Source organism: Homarus americanus, unplaced genomic scaffold (genome assembly GCF_018991925.1).
Source record: "Homarus americanus isolate GMGI-L3 unplaced genomic scaffold, GMGI_Hamer_2.0 scaffold36734, whole genome shotgun sequence".
Taxonomy (NCBI): Eukaryota; Metazoa; Arthropoda; class Malacostraca; order Decapoda; family Nephropidae; genus Homarus; species Homarus americanus.
The window spans coordinates 10,902,080-10,924,586 of NW_024733126.1; the positions used below are offsets into that span (position 1 = coordinate 10,902,080).

Consider the following 22,507-nt stretch of genomic DNA (forward strand, 5'->3'; position numbering starts at 1 on the left):
TGATGAAGAGAAAAGTTGCAAAAAGAAGTAAAAGAGAGATTGGGAGAACATTTTGAACACTTGTTAAGTGGAACAATGAGAAAGAGGTTTGGGATATGAAGGAATGAGAAGCATTAAAGTTAAATAAGAAATCAGAAGTGAGGTGGTGAAAAAAGCTGCTAAAATGGGTCAGCGAAATTGGAAAATATGATGTTTTTTTTAGGAAATACAAGGACACAACTTGTTGCAATAACCAGACAACTCGTACATTTAATGATTACCTAAAAATATCTAATCCCTTACTCTACATGAAAAAATAAATCACTGATCTGTTTTGGGGGTTCATACTAATGCAAAATGTTTTACTTATCATACATGATGGATGTGATCATTTCTGTACATGATTTTTAGCTCCTTGACACACGAGGTAACTTGGATGAATTTTATAGGAATATAAGTTTTTAGTGCAACTATAGTTTATCAGTAATGCAAAGATGCCACGGTCACCAGATTTCATGTGAATGATTAGGTAATGACACCTTGACACCTCCCCTAAAAGAAAGCATATTATGGCTAAATATACTTGCAAGATGAACTTCATTGTTTTTAGGCAACTTTTTTCCCTTATATTGTTGTCATGTTTTGTACAGTATCTGTAATATCCTTGTTTGTAGATACTGTACCACAGAGGGATTACTCTGTCTTTCTTTTCACTCTTTCATCTTCAATCATTCTATATCATTTAGACTTGTGCTCGTACATAGGGTGATGATCAGGTCATCAGGATGGATTATTTAAATTTTCCTCAATATTCAGTAAGATGGCATTACATTATTCCTAAATTTACTTCTGATTACTCCACCCTTGGGTTCACCATTCTATTCCTAATTATCATTTGTACACAAAGGCGCTCTATATTTTTTCTTTATCTTGTAATCTATTAACGAATTTCCCATGTTGTCCAGCCCCATTGTACTGAATCTTGATTGTATAAAAATAACAGCTAAATACAGAACTGTATTGTCTTTTTTTTAAAAGAAGCTTATTGGTCTTCACTGAGTCACAATGCTTGCTGTTGTTGGTCCTAAAGTGTAGTATATCCCACTAGTCCAGGGTTGTCAGTAAGCCAGTTGCTGATTGAGATCATTGGGTAAAATTCTTGTGGGATTATTTTTTTTTACTCACAATCATATCACTAAAGTAATGGTTAAAGTGACAGTTTACAGTGATAAAAGTAACTTATTTAATAATTCTCGAAAATGGTAAAATTGAGAATTTTCAAGAGGGCCTCACCACTGAAGTCCACCCATTAAAACAATGTTTTTGACCCATTGTAGCCATAAGTGGCTCTGGTTCTGTGGACATGTTGATCTCCATGATTTGTCTTTTGTGAAGTATCTTATTGACAACCCTGCTAGTCACATTCATTTTATGTCATTCACTTTTTACATTTTGTTTTCATTTTACCCCCAGGCGAGATCCTAACCCTGTCCGGGGTGGCAAAATTTCCCACACCATTGGTGAAAGGTGTGTAGAATACAAGATGCTGGAATCCATATGGGTACTATTTACAAAGTATTGGGTAGACTTCTAGGACTAGTTACCACTTGAAAGTATTGGCTTCATATTCTAGGAAAGGGATTAACTCACTGAAATATTTATTCCAAACTATCTTTAGATTTATAAATATACTAATTAACTAATACACACTCAATGGTGTCACACAAGACTGATACAGTACAGTGCCATTCCCTTCCCTCAGAACACCGTTACTATTAATTTCATTTGGTTCCTTGTCTTTTGTTGGTTCTGAACTTTACCAAGAAAATGGTTTATATTTTAATGCTTGGGAGTTTTCAGCAACAATTTTGTTTTGAAAATTACCCTCAAGAGTTTTCTTGAGATATACAATAGCTTTTGAATTCAGTGCTGTGCCATATTCTTGGTTATGTCTGTAGAATAAACACAAAAACCATACTCACAGAGTCATTTTACTAACTTTTTTGTATATAATATGATGCTTCCATAGGTCTTGCATTCTGCACACTATCATCTGTAATATTTTTTCCTCGTAATTGTCTGTGGATCACATGATTTTCACTATATTTGTTTGTGAAGCAAAAGTTTCACTTCTTAGGCATTTATTACAAAAGCATCATGAAAGTTTCTAACACTCACCTCTTAAGGAGGGGGGACATATTCTGGGGGACCTTCATGGTAAATTGCCATAAATTTCTTGTAAAGTTTTTTGTACTGTATTATATCTTTCTCCCTGTTTGATTATGTTAATGAAGGATGGCTAATGGGCAAATAGATGACAGAGTGATTGGTAGATATAGCAAATGCAAGTAAAATAAGCCTAAAACCTACTCATGAATGTGTATTTTATTTTCAGACTTCTCCTCAGACCTGAAACAACATGCCATTTCTTTTTCTGCGATGGGATCTGCAGCAGAACGAGAACGGGAAAAAGCAGGTAAACCCATTATTTTTATTAAAACCATGATACTGTACTTACTGGTGATGCATTGCATCTTTAATTATACTCACTTGTAATGCTGTACTTACATGAAATATATACACTGTTACTTGATTAAGTACTAAGCAATGTACAGTTATAGTACAGTATTTGTAAAAAATATTATGTGATAATATTAAAAATGGATTGATAAGTTTTGATACCCCTTAATATGTCTTGGTATCTTTGTAGCATATTTTCTATATTGTAAATTTTTGGGTAATCTTGAGAATATATGAGCCTTGGTGCATGATTGTGTCTGGAATATTCTTTAAAGCAAAAATGACACACAACATAATACTGTACTGTACAAGCAACATGCTGAGTGGCAGTATATAAAGTAACTGTTCATGACACTTGTATTTTGAAATTGATGAAAGAGTAATTATTGAACTTTTGTTAGATTCAGTGCACTTTTTGGTAAACCTAGCTACTGAAATATACATATACTGTACATGTATTATGATTATAATTGCAGTGGAATGCATTTATTGAAAGAAGATACTGTAAATTATATCTGTTTGAATCTATGAATACTTCTCCAGGTTTGCCCTACAGTAGTAATAGCATTTCTCTCTCTCTCTTCAAGAAAGTAGTAAATAATATTGAATTTTATGATGAAATTTGATGAATTATTTTTTGGGTACTTTTATATGTTTCTAGGTAATTTTTAATTATTTCCAATTTATTTGATGTAAGCAAGCAGTTTTGCGTTACCCTATGTTATGGCATGGCAATGTATGTGCTTCAATTACCAGATTAACTTTTGTGTCATAGTCTGATAGTGCTTCCACACTGACCTAATCATGAATCAGAAATGCACTTCTAAGTTATCAATATGCTCATTCAGTGTAAGTTACTTATATGCTGACTGAGACCAATTTTAGTTACCTTTTCTGGCAGACACCATCTACCAGGCAGTTTCTCATAATACAAACTACCAACTGTGGCATTTTCTCTCCTCACACAACTATCCGCTATTCATTTTCATCATCCCAAAAAGAGGAGTTCAGGTGCAACAACTGTCCCCAAGAGGCAGAAGACCTTTTGTTGTTCATATCTGAGCAGTCAGCATAGTTAGTGTTTGTTGGGAAAGAACTAATTTCCCCTGTTTGATTAATAAGAAAGTTGATCGTTCCTTGGTGTTACATGCAACTCTCCCACTATGTGCTGTACTGTATACCATCCCAAGCTTTATAATTAGGGATGGTATAAGGATGTAGATTGCTACAATTGGTTGCCTGTAATGATGAGGCTCTTTGCTACAGCCTCCAACAGTTACAGAGATTTCAGACTCAGTCTTCCATTTATCAATACTTTTTCTCAAATCTGGTTCAAGTGAAAGAAATTGTCTAAGGCACCTTATGCTACACTGGACACGTACCAACAAAAGCTATTATGCAGTGATAAAGATGAATGGTGTGCATGTGTGTGACCAAAGAGATAACTGTCTAGTAGGTTTTTGTTTACATTCCTCAGTAGTGAACAACTGGGACCCAGCCCAGCCATGGAGATTCATTCAGATTTATCAGTGTTTTTAGGATAGGCTAGTAGTGATGGCATCACTAGTTTATTTAACTCTTCAGTAAATTAAAATTTTTCTAAAGTCTTTAAGACTTCAAGGTGAGGAGATGGTCGATGATTGAAATATTTGATGGTAAATCTACCTGTTGCCACCTAACATGAACGTAATCTAGCATAAACTTAACTTAACCTTAATTTACCTTACCTTTCTTAATTTACTTAGACCTAATCTAAAATATCATCCCAAGACAAAAAAAAATTAAACCTAAATTCAAACTGTGATAATGAATTTAATTTACAAAGTAGTAACTCTTGTAAATTTAGCAATAATTGCATATCTGTTAACTGAAAAAAATTGTAGCTAGATTGTTGGGCAAACAAGTTATTTTGTGATGTGAGACATACCAGTTGTCCAATTTTTAAACCCAGTAAGTCATAAGGTAAGTTTTTAGGTTTTTCTTTAAGCAGCAGACTTGTCCTGAACCCTGTGTATTACCATCTTTGCCTACAGATTTGCAGACAAGCTATTCATGGTCATTCTTTTTTGTTAATGTGTGTCCAGTCAGCCAATAGGCAGATGTGTAGGAGGTGCATGCCTGCCATCAACATAAGCAAAGTCAAATTAGAAAGAAAGAGGGTCATTAATATTTGTTTTTATCACTCCACTGTCATTTTAACTATTGTTTAGATTATAAAGTCTAGTATATAGTATATGGTTTATGTCAGTTTAATTTATAATACAGTACTGTAGATACTGAAATGTGGACAGAATCTTTACCTGCATTGGAAACCTTGTTAAGATAATGTGCCCATCTTTATCAAACCTTTTTTTAATGAAGTGCTTAGAACACCAATTTATTTGACTTGAAGGATTTTTTTATGCAAATTTTATTTGATGGGAATACTGTACAGTAATTAGTATTGACAAGGTTCATTCCTATTAGAAATTTCATTAGGCCATTGTGAAACCTCCTTGCAGAACTTCTTCGCTTGAGACTGTCTCAAATTGAAGTGGAACTGCAGGAAAAGACTGAAAATTTGACCAAAGAACTTTCCAATCTTACTCGTGAGAATGCTGATCTCAAACAGAAAATTGAAGCCAATGGTTAGTTCTTTGTCAAAGGATGCAAGTATTGGGGTGCTTATTGGCTTGTGCACTGGTGATTGATTTGTACCTACAAATTAACCCTCTGGAATTTAGTACAGTAGTATGAATTAGCCTGAAATTCCACATAAATTTCACAACATTTATTGTGGGCAAACCATCACATATTTCCTCAAATACAGTACTGTACAACCTCGACAATCTGAATTAACATATAGTTAATATGCTGTACATCAAGGACATGTAAATACAGTTTTGTTTTGTTTTCTCCATTAATCCTTAAGCCCAGGGTTAAGGTGCTGCTGGCAGTAACCTCCCCTGCAGGGATCGGGAAAAAATTCAACTTTTCCAAAAATGATAAGAAATACAAAAATGGCGGGAAAATAGGTGAACGTTCTGCAACGTCACCCGGGGCTTAAGGATTAAAAACTGAAACAGTCCCTTGTCTTAGTCCTTGTACACTTTTTTGCCAGAATTACTCTGAGCTTTTGTAGAGTTCAAATAGATACTATACTGTATCCTAAAAACAAATCGTCTCTAAAGAAGTTTGTTAAGTTGGATTGAATTTATATATTGGTATGAAAATATTGATGATATTAAGTTAGATTTAGGTGTGAAATGAGTGACTGGGAGGTGCAAGGAAGCCTACAGTGGTGTCATTTGACAACATAGATTTTCTGTGAAGTCTGGTACCAGAACACAAAACAAATTTCCTGTGCTGTTTGGTTGGAAAATATAGATTAACTGTGGTTTCTTTTGTGAAATATATATAGGTTGTAGTGTTTATTAATGAAATATAGATTGGCTTTGGTATTTGGTAATGAAATATAGATTGGCTGTGGTGTTTGGTAACAAAATATAGATTGGCTGTGGTGTGTTGTTGCAAAATATAGATTGGCTGTGGTGTTTGGTAACAAAATATAGATTGGCTGTGGTGTGTTGTTGCAAAATATAGATTGGCTGTGGTGTGTTGTTGCAAAATATAGATTGGCTGTGGTGTTTGGTAACAAAATATAGATTGGCTGTGGTGTGTTGTTGCAAAATATAGATTGGCTGTGGTGTGTTGTTGCAAAATATAGATTGGCTGTGGTGTTTGGTAACAAAATATAGATTGGCTGTGGTGTGTTGTTGCAAAATATAGATTGGCTGTGGTGTGATGTTGCAAAATATAGATTGGCTGTGGTGTTTGGTAACAAAATATAGATTGGCTGTGGTGTGTTGTTGCAAAATATAGATTGGCTGTGGTGTTTGGTAACAAAATATAGATTGGCTGTGGTGTGTTGTTGCAAAATATAGATTGGCTGTGGTGTTTGGTAACAAAATATAGATTGGCTGTGGTGTGTTGTTGCTAAATATAGATTGACTGTGGTGTCTTGTTGCAAAATATAGATTGGCTGTGGATTCTGTTACGAAAACATGAGTTTGTTGTGGCTTTTGTTTGCAAACTACAGTGAGTCCTCGCTTAACGTCGTGGTTCTGTTCCTGAAAACCGCAACGTTAACGGAAACAACGTTAACGGAATCAATTTCCCCATAAGAAATGGATAAAATATGGGAGTTACTTTCCTGAGCCTCCCTTTGCCCCATGAAATCCATTACATTTACAGAAATTCAATGCCATTTTTATAGAAAATAGCATAATATATATATATATATATATATATATATATATATATATATATATATATATATATATATATATATATATATATATATATATATATATATATATATATATATATATATACAGATATATATATATATATACAGTTAACCCTCACTTTACGCGGTTAATGTAACCCGGAGGGTACCGCGGAAAGCGAGAAACGCGTAAAGTGAATAACATAACATATGGGATTAATTGAAATGGAGTCCAGGCCGATCCCCAAACTCCAGTTTTTGACGACACATAACTATGTTGTAGTAAAAATAACATCTTAATTTTATGATGGTACATGCACACAATTAATACTTAAGAGAAATAGAGAAATACAGTCCCAAGTTAATGTCCATTCAAATAATGGACTCAACTCCCTCCCCCTCTCACACTACACTTCCTGGCTCTTCCCTCTCTGAGAAATTTTGGGGGGAAAACCAGGTATAGTAATAAATAATACCTCAAACTAAAGTTAGGATAATATAATTGACATTGCTGGATTCCTTGTAAGACCAGGAATATTTTGAATATAAATGTCATATATTTTTCACAAAAGATAACATACTTACTCAGATTAAACATTTTATCTAAAAATTTTATGTCTAATGCAAAATATATGATGTTTATATTCAAAATGATCACCAAATTGTAAGAATTCCAGCAATGTAAATTATATTCTGGCCGGGTAATTTGTATGAATTTTATGAGCTAAAACAAATATCTTCAGTTAATAAAAAAAAAATATTCTTCACGACACTATCTGTCAATCAAAGTACCCCACCTTGCCTCCCCCCTCTTCCAACCGCGCGGTCAGTCCCAACCCTCCCCCCACCACTCCTCCCTTCAAGAGAAGAGTGGGTGAAAAAAATAAATTTTAACATTTTGTATTAAATAATACCTCAGATTAAAGTTAGGATAATATAATTGACATTGCTGGATTCCTTGTAAGACCAGGAATATTTTGAATATAAATTTCATATATTTTGCACAAAAGATAACATATTTACTCGAGAAAACATTTTATCTAAAATTTGTATGTCTAATGCAAAATATATGATGTTTATATTCAAAATGATCATCAAATTGTAAGAATTCCAGCAATGCAAATTATATTCTGGCCTGGTAATTTGTATGAATTTTATGAGCTAAAATAAAAATCTTAAGTTAATAAAAAAAAAAAATTCTTCACACGGTAACAGATGGTCGGTCGCCGGTCCCTCCCTCCCTCCTCCCCACCCCCACCAACGTCCCTACTAGATAAATGTGTGGGAATACCAGACTGTTTACCTTTTTAGTAATAAATAATAAATCAGACTAAAGTTAGGATAATATAATTGACATTGCTGGATTCCTTGTAAGACCAGGAATATTTTGAATATAAATATCATATATTTTGCACAAAAGATAACATATTTACTCAAGAGTAAACATTATATCTAAAATTTGTATGTCTAATGCAAAATCTATGATGTTTATATTAAAAATGATCATCAAATTGTAAGAATTCCAGCAATGTAAATTATATTCTGGCCGGATAATTTGTATGAATTTTATGAGCTAAATTAAAAAAAATTATACTTCACCGTGTAAAGGGGTACACCCACCGCGGAATGTGAGCATCCTGGGTTCTGGCAGGGCACCGCGTAAACGTGGAAACGCGGAATGTGGGACCGCGTAAAGTGAGGGTTGACTGTATATATAATAATAATAATAATAATTAACGGTTTATTGAAAGAGCTTGGCAGCCAGAAGGCTGAAAATATACAGTTACATATTTGGGGAATGGGTTTCGAATTACAAATAATATACAAGTAACATAAGTGACACAAATAAGACATATAATAACTAGATGGGGAAAAGCTCAAACTACAGTTCATTTCAACATAGTGACAGTGCAAGAAGTAGTATTTACTGGGAGTGAATACACTGGTTTATTACAAGTTATTGATAATTTTACAATGGTTGGGACTGGGCTGTTCTTATAGCGATCAGTTCGTGCACTTATGGGCTGGATGCGGTTGTGGTGTCAAACAGCAATTCTCGGGCTAGGGATCTCAGGTGGTAGTAGGAGCCGGTGTCGAGGATGGTGTAGAAGCTTCTTAGCAAATTTGCAGATGTGGTTGTGGTGATGGTCAGTGAGAGTCGAAAGGGTCAGTGTGTTTAGCGCTTCTTGATATGTGGAGTAGGAAGGGGAGAGAATAATCTTGCATGCCCTCTTTTGCACTTTTACTAGGTGGTTTACGTTGTTGTGGCATTTAGGAGGAAGACCAGGTGGGGGAGGCATAGGTGAGCTTGGGAAGTATGAATGTTGTGTAAACACTGAGGAGCTCGTGCAGGAACTCCGAGGACTTGAGTCGGCGGAGGAGGTGGAGACGGAAACTGGAGGATTTGACAACTTCACTGACGTGTGGTGTCCAATTTAGTTTGTTGTCTATGGTGACGCCAAGAAGCTTCGTGGAATCTACAACCTGGAGTGTGTTGGGACCTAAAGTAATGGAAGGGGGTGGGACAACGTCGGAGGAGAGGTTGATGTGCATAACCATGGTCTTGGTATGGTTGATGGTGACATGGTTGTTGAATGTTGGTGGCCCAGTTTTGGAGACTTCAATAAATCCTGAAGGGCGGTATAGTCGGGAGCAGAATTGTTGACACTGATCCCAATGGTGGAGTCGTCGACATATTTCCAGCGAGCAGGGGTTTCTCTTAGGGCATCATTGATGAGCATATAGCAGAGTGGTCCTGATCTTGGGTGTGTGTGGGGGGTGGGGTGTGTGGTGTGGGTGGGGTGTGTGTGTGTGGGTGGGGTGTGTGTGTGTGTGGGTGTGTGGGGTGTGGGTGTGTGTGTGTGTGTGTGTGTGTGTGTGATCTCTCGACTCAATCTTCCCTTCAGTGACTCTATACTCAGTCATTACTATCTGTCCTTTGTTACCTAATTATACTTAATCACTCTGAGATCTCCACTCTTACATTTTATTTCACCATCCCAAACACCCATATAAGATATCTTGAATCTTCTCTTCTTAAATATTATATATTGTACTAGATATTCATTCTACATGTTGCATGAATTATTTAACTTTGAAATCCCTGCAGTGCAGAACAAGATTCCCTTTAACCCAGTACTGACAATGTATATATGATTAATCTAATCAAGAGATAGCAACTGAAACATACATTTGCAAGATGTTGAGATATGTGGTCTCATTCAGAAGCAGTAGCAAGTTTGTAAGTCTTGGTCTTTTCATACTATACAGTACAGTAGTTGAAAAAATATATTGTCTATGGGTTTATAGTTTTATGGTTCAGTTTGGTGTGCAAAGTGAATTGATATGAAGTGTTGTGAATTACTCTTTAAGTTAAGGATTCATTATAATATACTGTACTGTAATGCATATACTGTATGTAAGTAGAGGACATCAACAAGTGTACAGTACAGTATATGAGAATTTGTTTTTATCTGAGTTGATGTCATTGTCTACATTTTGTCCCATATTATTTCCTTACTCTGAGTAGGTATTGCTGTGGTCTTTGATTCTCTCCACAAAAAAATGAAAAAGGAGTAAAGATAATCAATGGATAGATAGAAAAAATGTGTACTGTATTTTTTTAAATGATGATGCCACATGATTCTGCACACCAAAAATACAATACTTTTCTGCTTTATTGGAATACAGTAGATAATGAATTTTCCAAACTCAGATTTGAACACAAGGGCATTTTAGTTTTCGTCGTGTAATTGTTTATCTGTAAATTCAAAGGAAATACATTTGTTTATGGACCTAATATTATTGCAATTTAGAATGTTTACACACCTCATTATGGAGATTCAGATTACCGAGGTTCTACTGTACTGCTGTCACTTACATACTGAACTATCATGCTTTATGGTAATGTTTTCATGCTACTTTGCTAATTTTATATATCATAGGCTAAAGTGTATATTTTAGTACTTTTTTCCTCAAGATTTTCTTAATGATACTGTCATCACTTCTACCATATGTTTGGGTGTAGGTAGGTGTGTGGGTGGGTGGGCATCACATGTCCAGAGACAGTCTTCCTTGAAGCTTTGGTTATCCCAGAAGTAAGAGACTCCGCAAGATGCTTGCTAGCCATTTTCAAGTTAACAGTTAATCACTTCACCCTCAACAGTACAGAGCAAAATGTGAACGGTAGTGTTTTCTCTCACTAATAAATGGAAAATATATCAGTAATCACAAGGTTATGCAACGATAAATAACAATAACGTTGGTTACACGAGTGAGGGCTGGAGTGATCATGTTAGAACAAAGTGTGGGACTGTAGTACACAGGATGGAAAGGCAGTTTCTGCACGTAGTGGTCATCTTGGATTTGACAAGTAAAGTGAGAGATGCACTTCCCCAATGTTTACATTCTGCATCAGTGAGTTTAGCCTCCTTACAACTAATGTTAACGTGGAGTTTGCCTGAGATAAATCACGATAGGGTGTTAAAACCTAACTAACACTAACTGTAATCACTTATTACGTCTTAGCACAGCTTTAAAGGGTATTATTGGCTGATTATATGCTGGTAATGTACAGTACTGCACAACACAGATCGTATGCAAAGACAGCCGTGAGCGAGCGAACAAACCCATATAATGATAGTAGACAATGAACGAGGAGTATCATTATGCAAGAGTTTGAGATGATAGGCTAAGAGATACATCAGCCAATCATATGCATCATATGCAGTCACATGACAGTTGTGGTTAATCATAGCTCACAAGCACTCTGAGCCTACCCACCTACGTGCTTGGAACGTGTCCCCACATCGGAAACATGGTGCTGTCTCTTGGAAATTTGTTCCCATGCTCAGAACTGAGAGATTTTCTAGGAATTTTCCAGAAGTGCTTATGATTCGATTCTCAGACACTTGTTCCCATGCCCAGAATGGAGAGCTTTTTCTTGGAAGACTATTGGAGAGTTCCAGGGATCAAAGATACTGGCGTGGGGGTGATTAGTGTAGAAGTGTTTTGGGAAGATTCTTCATATTAGCAAAATAAGTAAAAAGCATTTGTTATAATATAGATTATACAGTAAATGTCAGTCTATACTCTCTATTATAACATAAGAATACAGTACAATGAATTTAGAAGAAAAAAAAAGTTATCATTAAAACGACTTCCCATAAGTGACCTGCCACATGAGTTTTATCTGATTTTTTTTTAAATACTGTCATCATGAGTCATATTTTTAGTGATACTTCTTTAACTCTGGATAAATTTAAAACTTTCAAACATTTGTACCTCCCTGAGTAACAGTGTCTGTGTAGATATATAGGTACAGTATACAGTGTATCATTCACATCAATATAGTGCAGTACTGTATTAGTATCTTTGATCTTGGAAATGTAAATCTTTGACAAATTCCATCAGCCTAAAACATCCTTTCTCCCATGCCAAGCTCACTTGAGGGGATATTTAATCACATTCCCACATTGAACACAATCCTTCACCCATAAACAAGCCTCATTCCAATACAGCATTGACCACAGTCCTCTGCCCATATTCCAATCATAGTCTCATATTGAATGATTTGACACCAATGACATTGCCCTGCTCCCTTATTGACCACAATATTTGATCCTAAATTCAGCCCCATTCCAACAGAACAATGGCACAGTCATTATTTTGTTTTTCTTCTTTTCTTTCATATTTATTGTCACTTCCAGCTTTGGGGATTGTGGTTCTTAGCTATAAGCACTGATAGTACAGTATGTTATTAAGTACCTAATACCCTTCCCAATATCACTTGCTCTTTGTGTATGTGTATGCATCTTTTATAAGCCATCCTTTCTATATGCTTAATCTATATACCTTACTAACCATTCTCAAACTCTTCCTTCTTGCTTCCTACAATTCAAAACACCTTAGTTCTATCTGTAATGCCCCTCTCTGCATGCCTAATGAAAGTTTTGAGTAACCAGTTATAGGTTAGGTTAAAACACCTTGTGTGGTCCATTTCATGCTTTTAGTTTACCTGACAATGCTCTGGACACCAAGTCATTGAGACACAAATTTAGTCCTCTTGCTCTATCCTTATTATACTTAACCTGAATTAACACTCTTGCCTGGGGGTTGCATGCTAATATGACTAAGGGAGATGTGAAGAAGATGAAGTCTCATAGTTTAATATTAAATTAATTACAGTAGTTTCTCCATTCCTTGTAAGTTTAGCTGTGTTTAAGGGATTTCATTTTGCTCAAAAAGTTCTCAGATATTTATATTTTGTTTCCCTAAATTTTGTGAGTACAGTGGAACCTTGATAATACAGTGTAGCAATCTTTACTCCAGAATCCTCCAAAAACTGGCACTATTCCAAAATATTATAATTTATAATATCTAACAAAGCCCAAAATTCTCAACACCTGGTAGCATTTCCACATTGTCTCATTTGTCCAGTGCTGTTGTTGCCTACACTTCTGTCCAGCCATTGTTTTTTGTCCTTGAACTTGCAGTGACAAGAATCCAGCCAATAAATGGAATACAGTACAACATTTATGAATTCAAAGTATTTTGCTGTTATAATGTTTCCAAAATAGAGACAATGTAGATATTTGGGGATAATTACAACAGTGATTTGTTTTTTATTTCTATAGGTTACTCAACACTGATAAATTTAAGTGAAGTTTAACAGGCATTCTAATCCCCCGTTCACTCCATTACTTCAAAAACCAGAAAATTAAAAAAATTTAAACCACTTTGTCCCGATGAGGCTGGATTACCAAAGTTCCACTGTTTGATTGATTGTACAATACTAGTTATAAAGACTTATGAAATAAGTGTTCTTAGCTTAGGTGTGAATTAAACTTTCGTAATAGAGTAATCTGTGCAGCTGCCTTTCATTAAAGAATAATGAATAATTTGTTCTGAAGATAACTGGTAGGGATTTTGAAGTGATACTAATTTAGATGAATGTTTTTAAACTGCTTCAGATTGCTGTTTTATAGTTAAGAGCAGTACAGTATTACTAATACACTTGTTACCCAAAGCTGATGTTGAAAAAGACCTGCAGCAAAGGAAAGTTCTACTTGAAAGTGAATTGGCAAAACTTCTCAAAGAAAATTCAGATGTACAATCAACATTAGTACAACAGGGTCAGTAGCATAGAGTTAGACTAACTATAGCGTATTGGCTGTTTGCTTCCTAAAGTAAAATGAATGCTGGTTTCCTTAATGTAAATTAATTTTTATAAGTGATACAGTATTTTCTGTTCGTGCATTTATGAAAGTACAGTACTTTACAATACTGTATTGCTTTGGCAGCTCACTGGGCACTTTCCTCCAAACGTATTGCCCATTTTGCTGGCCAGTGGCCTGACAGCCCAGCAAGCAGCAGGATTTCGGCTGTTGCAAAAATGGACAACGGTTTGGCGGGGATCTTTGCTAGCCGGATTAGTGCTCAAATGAGCTTCATATAATTTCAAGTAAAAATTTAAATAACTTTGAAACAATAGTACAGGGGTAATTTAAAATATAACACATAAAAGGTGACATGTTTCTATTTATTCATCACCTTAAAACTTAATCAGTTTTATTAAATTATTGTTCAGGGTCTCTTTGACCAGCCAGCTGCCGCCACTTTTAAAGAAACATCACGATGCACCCATTGTCTTTTATATAGCTTTTGCAGATGCCTCACTTGCATCAGCAACTGAAGAACTATAGTACAATCCTTCAAGGCCTCAACTGTAGTAACGGGATCCATGGCGATCCTCGTCTAGGCACTTTGTTGTTGCTTTCGTTGCCTTGGGTAAATTTGCCAACAAAACATCTCGTTGTGATGCAAAACGTCTCTTTGTTTTGCTGGCCATTTCATGTTTGCCAATCATGTTTGGAGGAAAGTGCCTAGTGTGCTGCCACAGTTAAGTGCTTTCATGTATTTAACACATCTTCTTAAGCAAATTACGCATAGATACAGAGTTAAAAGAGTGCTACATATTGTGTCTGTCATCGCCCTGTTACTTGATATGTGAAGTAATCACAAACATATTCAATTAAAAACATACTGACAAAAAAGAAAATAGAAAACTTAATCAAATTGTTGAGGCTCCACAGCAGACACAATCACTCACCCCTACTGTGCTGTGAGGAGCACTGTGGACCTCACATTTCATGGGTGAAGCAGCAGAGTTGTCATGTTTACTTTTATAAGTGACATGTGCTTGTGTGTGCAGCAGTTACTGTACTAAGTCATTACCTGAGTTGTATTGTCATGGGGAGCTAAAGGCTTGTTAGTTTATGAATTGCTATAGAACTTAATTTAATTCACTTTGGTAGCATTGCTGCCACTGGAGAGTGTAATTTGGAGCTCATTTGTACCTCCAGCTTTCTTTTCTAGCTTGATATACCAGTAATATACAGTTTTGTTTTATAAAAATATGAGGGTAAAAATGGATGATTTTGTTTTAAAACCAAATTTGGATAAGGCACCTCATTATCAATTTCTTCTTGATTTGAGCTGGGAGTTGAGCTGAATCTGGAGTTGTTATTCATGACTTAAGGCCTTCAAAGCCAATTTTTATAAACAAAACAATAAATCAGAACAGCCTTCTCCCTTTTTGCAGGGGTAGACAAGGTAATGATAAAAGTTACTTAAGTAAAAGTATTATTACTAGAAAAGAAGTTACTTAAATAAAAGCAAAATTACCCCCATTTAAAACTACAGTAGTACAGTACAATACTGTACTTTTATTAAATTATAAATTACCATACAGGTAGTTCTGCTATAACGCGATAATTGTGTTCTTGTAAAATATCGTGTTATAGAAAATCGCGTAATAGAAATAACAGGGCTTATGGAGAAAATAGGGTTAGGTGCAGATTACTCGAAATCGAGAAAATTTAGTAGTTAGCCTAACACAAAGGATAGCACAGTCTAAGTAAATGTTACATTCATATCTAATAATGAAATCATACAGTAAATGTAACACTTTACTTGATGGGGGAGAAGGGTGATTTTGAGGTTGATAAAATCTAGCTTCTCTTCAAGTGTTATATCCTTTCTTTTACGATCATCACCGGGAATTCTATCACCAGAACGCTTCTTGTTGATATTCTTCTTTACTATATTCACAGTTAATACAGTGGGGTATGCTATAACGAACGGATCCTACTTCGAATATTCCTATAACGAACGGTTTTACCTATAAAATTGAGAATGCTATAACGAACGAAACTCCTACAACGAACATTATTTATTTATTTTTTTTCTAATTTATTGTTTTTTTATTACAAATATTAATGATATTCTTTATTTCAGGGGTTTAGATGCATATTTATGCACTTTTTTACAATTTTTACAATTTTATATTATATTTTTCAGTGTTCAGTGGTTGTATTTGGGGGCCTGGAACAGATTAATCCTATAACGAACGAATGCTATAACGAACAAGGTTCTAGAACCAATTAGATTCGTTATAGCATAGCCCACTGTACCACAAAATTGGAGAAATATTAAGCAAAAATCGCGTTATAGCAAACAAGCGTTCTCGTTATACAAATATCGTTCCTAATTCATAAATCGCGTTAGAGCAAATTCGCGTTATCAAAACATGCGTTATAGCAGAACTCACTGTACTTTTAAAAGTACCAAAGTATGTACACTAAGTAAAAATGAACTCCCTTGAAATTATATTTACATACTGTACTGTATATGGTTGAATTGTAACCCAAATATTGCTCAGTTTTGCACATTTACTGGATTTTATAAAATTATGACAGTATTTGAACATTACTGAAAAGATGAACCCCTTCACAACAGGGATACCACCTGTAATGTTTCATTTTGCTAATACCAAATGATTTTATCAAGCAGAGAGGGAAGCCCATATACGTGTGGTTGGTAGACTATCTCCCATAATGCCTTCACTACGGGAATGCCACTATTATTATTTTATTTGGCTAACACCAGATAATTTTATTCAGCAAAGGAACCCCATACACAATTGTTTAAGTAAAGTAAAGAAGTAATGATACTTCATTTATTGATACTTCGTTCCTCTCTTTCTCTGGCCTCCTTACTAAGTGATTATCTTTCAGGAGTCCTATATGATAGTAAAATATAAGCTAAATACTGAATTTGTAAGATTTTTAGATCCCTGTACTCCGTAGCAGGTTGGACTCTGAGACAAGTTTTGAACTTATGGACTTGCTTGTTATACTTAGATGCCGAATCCAGGCTTGGTTTTAAAAAGGGGTTTCATGATAAATCATCCAATATCCACCTATACATATAGGTAATACAGGTATTCTGATTATTGCTCTCAATTTGTAGGTCCCTTGAGCTGGTCCTGAAATTTTTGGACAGCATGGGAACATTTGCATGATGCCGTGAAAACAGCATTTCGCTTGACTTTGACATCAGGCAGAAGGGCATCTGAGTGTCATGTTTGAGGAGAGGCAATAGCTTTGTTCCTTTTTGTCTTTCATTGTCGTGGGTCAGTCTTTGGCTAATTCTTGTACAGGGTATTTTTATTAATAAACTAGACTCTTTATTTCAGGGTTGAGCAGATCCATTTTCAGATGGCATGGAAACTGGATAGTGATCACATCATTCCCACTGTTTAGTAAAATCAGTTAAGAGGTGGAGTCATTTGGCAGACCATCTCACTCTAATTTTGTATCGGTTATCTTTACTTCTCTCTCACATTTGTGTGGGGTGGATCATGGTACACATAAACTTTAAAGGGAGTGGTTCAAAGCAAGTGTAGAAAGTGACAGGACAGGAGTAAAATGATTACAGTACAGGTAGTAGAAATAGAAAAATTGTGTGACCTAGTCTTTTATATCACAATACTGTACTTGTACTGTACTAGAAAACTTGAATGCTTGTGTTTCATTATGGCCAAGTCAACTTGTAGAATGCCCTAACAAAAGTTCTGAATGTTGTGTTTTAGTACCTAACAGTAATGAAGTGTGTGTATCTACAGGTGCTTATTATAGATTACTGTATTATGTATTGACCTTTGCTTGAAAGGTGGATTTTGCTTATTAGTTGTTGATGAAGATGGCTATCTATGTAAAACAATACTATACACAGTTTCAGTAACATACTACTGGCTCTTGACTATCTTTCACAAACTTCATTTTTCAATATTAATTTTTGTCATTCTTACTGTCTTTTTGTTAACTATTTTGTCATGTGTTAATTGTATCCAGTACCTAAATTTGCCTCTGAAATCTCAGCTTTTTCCTTAAAAAACTACCTATTAAAGGTCATACTTTGATCTCACACAAAAAACACATTTCTATTGTACTTGTAGGATTCACATTTAATGTGAATATCAAGTTTGTAAATCAAATCCACATAAAATTTCCTTCTTTTAATGTGGGTTGCATTTGCATTTCTTTTGTAAGTTACATTTTGTTAGTGTCACTAAGTTGTATTTTATGACAGAAACAATTAGTGAAAAATACGAGGGTCTGCAAGAGGAACTAATGCAGGTGCAGCTGAAGTACCAGAAGGAGGTGGAACGCCTTGAAAAAGAGAACAAGGAGCTGCGCAAGTCACTCATGCTGAAGGCTGGAGACACCGCAGCACGTAAAAAGATAAAAAAGTCTCTTATTGACATGTATAGTGAGGTGTTAGATGAGTTGTGTGACTATGACAGCAGTTATGACACACAAGATCATCTGCCTAGGGTGGTGGTTGTGGGGGACCAGAGCTCTGGCAAGACCTCTGTTCTGGAAATGGTAGCCCAAGTAAGATTTTTAATATCAAGTCTGCTCTTTCATGATAAGTCATTTAATGGAAATGATCGTGTTTGATAGATATAAAAGTTTTAAAATGATCAAGAATTATTTTTATTGGAGATATTGCATATACTGTATGTTTAAAAGCAATTAGACATTTAAATGCATATTTAAGAAATTCATGTGTAATCTGTACATCAGGCAAGAATATTCCCTCGAGGTGCTGGGGAGATGATGACTCGAGCGCCGGTCATGGTGACTTTAAGCGAGGGACCATACCACATCGCCTCTTTCAAGGACTCTACTCGGGAGTTTGATCTCACAAAAGAATCGGAACTGGCAGAATTACGAAAGGAGGTGAGAGAATTCATCAATTGTTCAGGTTTTTGGAGATGGTTAATGAAGATATAATGTTAGGGGCTTCCCTGGATAAGGTAGATGTGGTGGTGAAAGGAGTGAGCCTCACTAGGAATAATAGATCTTCATTGTTGGGGATGGTAATTTTCCTCCAAAATCTCCAATGGGTGAGAGACTGGTATCACCCAATCCAATTCATGAATGTGCTGCTTTGGTGATTGTCTTATTTCCCATCTTTGGCCGTCATCTAGTTTATGATTCTGTTATGACTACATTACTGCTTCACTGTACTGCACAGTATAATACTGTAATAACATTCCTACCAGGTAACTGTCTACTGTACAGTAGTTTGAGTAACTGATGAATGTCATGGTCATGGAAGTCATGTAACAGGTATTTTTCTGTATGTGGTGATTAGCAATAACATAATGCATCAATTGCCATAACGTGGAATGAGTTTATTGTCAGCAAGGAGCTCCCTATATTTTTGTAAGTGTATTTACACTGTGACCCTACTACAGAGTATCTGTAATACTTTGCCCAAGACAATAGAGTATTGTCATTGAAATTTAATAAGAGTAAGATTTCTTGAAAGAAAACATCATTGTATTTATACACTATGATATAGTTGCTAGATCCACAAATATGGTGATGTCAGGACACTTAACTGGAGAATGCAAACATGAATTTTGGGTGAGGAAATGTGTTATCATGGAGGTGACATTGCAATGAATAAAACTAATGTATGTTTGTTGATTTGATGCAAATCACATTTTTAACAGGGGTTTACTGCTTGTTGTCTAAAAATCCTTTGATAAAAGTTACGTTTAAAGCTATGCCAAACAGATATACAGTCGACCCTCGTTAATTCGGACCCCTTTAATCCGGATTTCGGATAAATCGGACGAAATCTGAACTGTCCATATCAAATTTCTGGTTCTGGGATTGTCCCAGTTGCAATTGGGGTTACAATTTCAAATTCTGTGTCATTACTAAGAAATAAAGAAGTCACTGGTGTACTGCACTCTAAGATTAAGAGAAAACATACGACTCAGGAGTCCTGAAGTGAGAGAAAACGGACTTCTTTGACGGGGCACTGAAATAAAGAGAGACATAGCTACATGTTTTGTGGACTACCCACTTTACAGTATCCTTTTCATCACTTTGTAATAAACCTCGTCATGCCTATGTGTTTCTGATAATTACCATAACATTATATATTTATTTATTTAGCGGTTGTACAAACACAAGGCCTCACACATGCCATTCAGACTGACAGACTAGACAAGTTTTACCAACCATAAAGACAGTTGAAGCTTTAAACATCACTCACAATGGATCTTAAATATTCCAACTGTAATCAGACATACCTAAGTTGCCTCAACAATTGCAACCCCAGTTGCAATTTCAAATTCTGTGTCATTACTAAGAAATAAAGACATCACTGGTGTACTGCACTCTAAGATTAAGAGAAAACAGATGACTCAGGCATCCTGAAGTGAGAGAAAACGGACTCCTATGACGGGGAACTCAAATAAACATACACATAGCTGTATAATGCAATATTATGCAATATTAACCCCTAAATTGGTTAATTCGGACAATCGGCTAAAACGGACACCCTTCCCCCCCTATTAGTCCGTTTTAACGAGGGTCGACTGTACTGTACAGTATCATTAATTTCAGGTTGAATTGAGGATGCGTAATAGTGTAAGATCAGGACGAACAGTCAGCCATGAGGTAATATCCATGACTGTAAAGGGCCCAGGGCTTCAACGGATGGTCCTTGTTGATCTTCCTGGGATTATCAGTGTAAGTGTCTTGAGTTTGTTTAATATGTACAACTATCTGAGTGCAACTTTTGAATACATAAGCTAAATGTTAGTTGAATTTTGTTATCTAGGCAAGGTTTACATTAAAAAAATTTCTGAAAATTTTAATTAAGGAATAAGATGTAATGAAACAATAGTAAATGTATTTTATTTTACACAATGTAAGATTTAGTTCTATCATAAATTGTATTTAGAAAGAGAGCAAAATTTAATGGAAGAAGATAAAATTTGTAGAATGTAGCAAGGTTAGAAATGTACGTTAGGTGTAAGCCAGCACTAGGTGATCGATCTCTTTGAGAGAATCAGTGACATGTTGGTCCGCTGTCTGATTATGATGGCCTTGTTGTTAATTTATGGGGCCATGTGCCTAACTTTCAAAGCTTTATTGGGATTTTGTTGCCAACTTATTAGTAGGATCTTACATCTGTCTTTTTGTTTGTACTCTACCTTATTTTTTATATTTTAGGACATTTTTGGGATATTTTAAGGACATTTTCTGACATTTTAGGACCTTGTTTCTGACATTTTAGGACCTTGTTTCTGACATTTTAGGACCTTATTTCTGACATTTTAGGACCTTATTTCTGACATTTTAGGACCTTATTTCTGACATTTTATGACCTTATTTCTGACATTTTATGACCTTGTTTCCTGAAATTTTAGGACCTTGTTTCCAGTGGTGGACACGGTTCCGCTAACAGCTAATTAACGAAGCTAACTTTCTCGTTAGCGGATTAGCGTTTTCGCTAACTTTGGAAACCATTAGCGGACCAATTAGCTTCTGCTAAATTTAGTTCCGCTAACAAAATTTATACATGTTTGTTCCTGTCTGTTGTAAACGTGTGACGCCGCGACGCGTGTCTCCAACAGCCAGTCAGGCACGCTTGGCTGACTGCATGTTAGTACGTGCAAAGATACTTTGAGAGCCAAGAGAGCCACCCTGTCAGATGGCAACTTTGAGAGGCTGATGTTTATGAAGGGCAACCAGCATCACGTCAAGGTGATGGAGAAGGCCCAGCCACTGCAACCGGAGTCAGTGTACAGTATGTTGAAAGAATCATAGAATGTAATTGTAAACTAATGTATAATTTCATTTCTCATTTATTTGTTAATTTAATAAGGATTTTTTTGTGTCAATATATTTGGTTATGCTAAGTACTGCATAAGTTCATAACCAGGATGTCATCCATAGTATGCGCCAAACAAAATTTTCTAAAAACTTACATTTCATTAAAGTTTAGAGTCTTCTGTTTATTTACATGACTCAGACCAACAATAAGTTATATAAAAATGCACTGGTATAATGTGTATGTGGTTGGCATTGCATATTTACATGAATAATGAATAAGGCCAATAGGTTGTATGAGAATGCAAATTAATTATTTGTGAAATTGTGCACAGTGTACACCTTGATAAGTTGATCATCATCTGATCTTGGCATGATGCTATTTGCTACCTATGCTATACAGTACTCTAGTTTTTGGATTCGTTTAATACTTTCTGTCTTTTTGTACAGTAAATAAAGATTATAAAGTGTATGTTGAAACTTGAATGTAAACTAATGTTTAATTTCATTTGTTCATTTAATTATTTGTGTACACCTTGATCATCATCTGATCTTGGCATGCGATACCTTTTTGGAAAGTTCTATGTTTAAGCTACAACATATGAAAATTTCTGCTCTCTAGGTCTGTTTTTAAGGGTTTTAGAGTCCCCCCCCAAAAAAGAAGAAGCTAAATTCATATAATAAAAGTTGTGGTTAGTGTTAGCTTCCGCTAATTTTTTTAGCTGTTTGACGGTTTAGCGTTAGCGAAGTTAACTTT

The 22,507-nt window shown here is 35.4% G+C and overlaps 1 protein-coding gene across 6 annotated transcripts in view; it reads left to right on the forward strand.

Annotated features, from left to right (window-relative positions):
* Positions 1–22,507, forward strand: part of LOC121869346 (dynamin-like 120 kDa protein, mitochondrial) — a 46,073-nt gene that overhangs the window by 7,650 nt on the left and 15,916 nt on the right. The window contains exons 6-12 of one of the 6 annotated variants that reach the window (XM_042370660.1): positions 1,453–1,506; positions 2,375–2,455; positions 5,001–5,126; positions 13,795–13,899; positions 18,200–18,504; positions 18,697–18,852; positions 20,539–20,664. In XM_042370660.1, coding sequence (XP_042226594.1) covers positions 1,453–1,506; positions 2,375–2,455; positions 5,001–5,126; positions 13,795–13,899; positions 18,200–18,504; positions 18,697–18,852; positions 20,539–20,664 — 953 coding nt within the window. The other 5 variants (XM_042370665.1, XM_042370662.1, XM_042370661.1 and 2 more) reach the window with 5 other exon arrangements.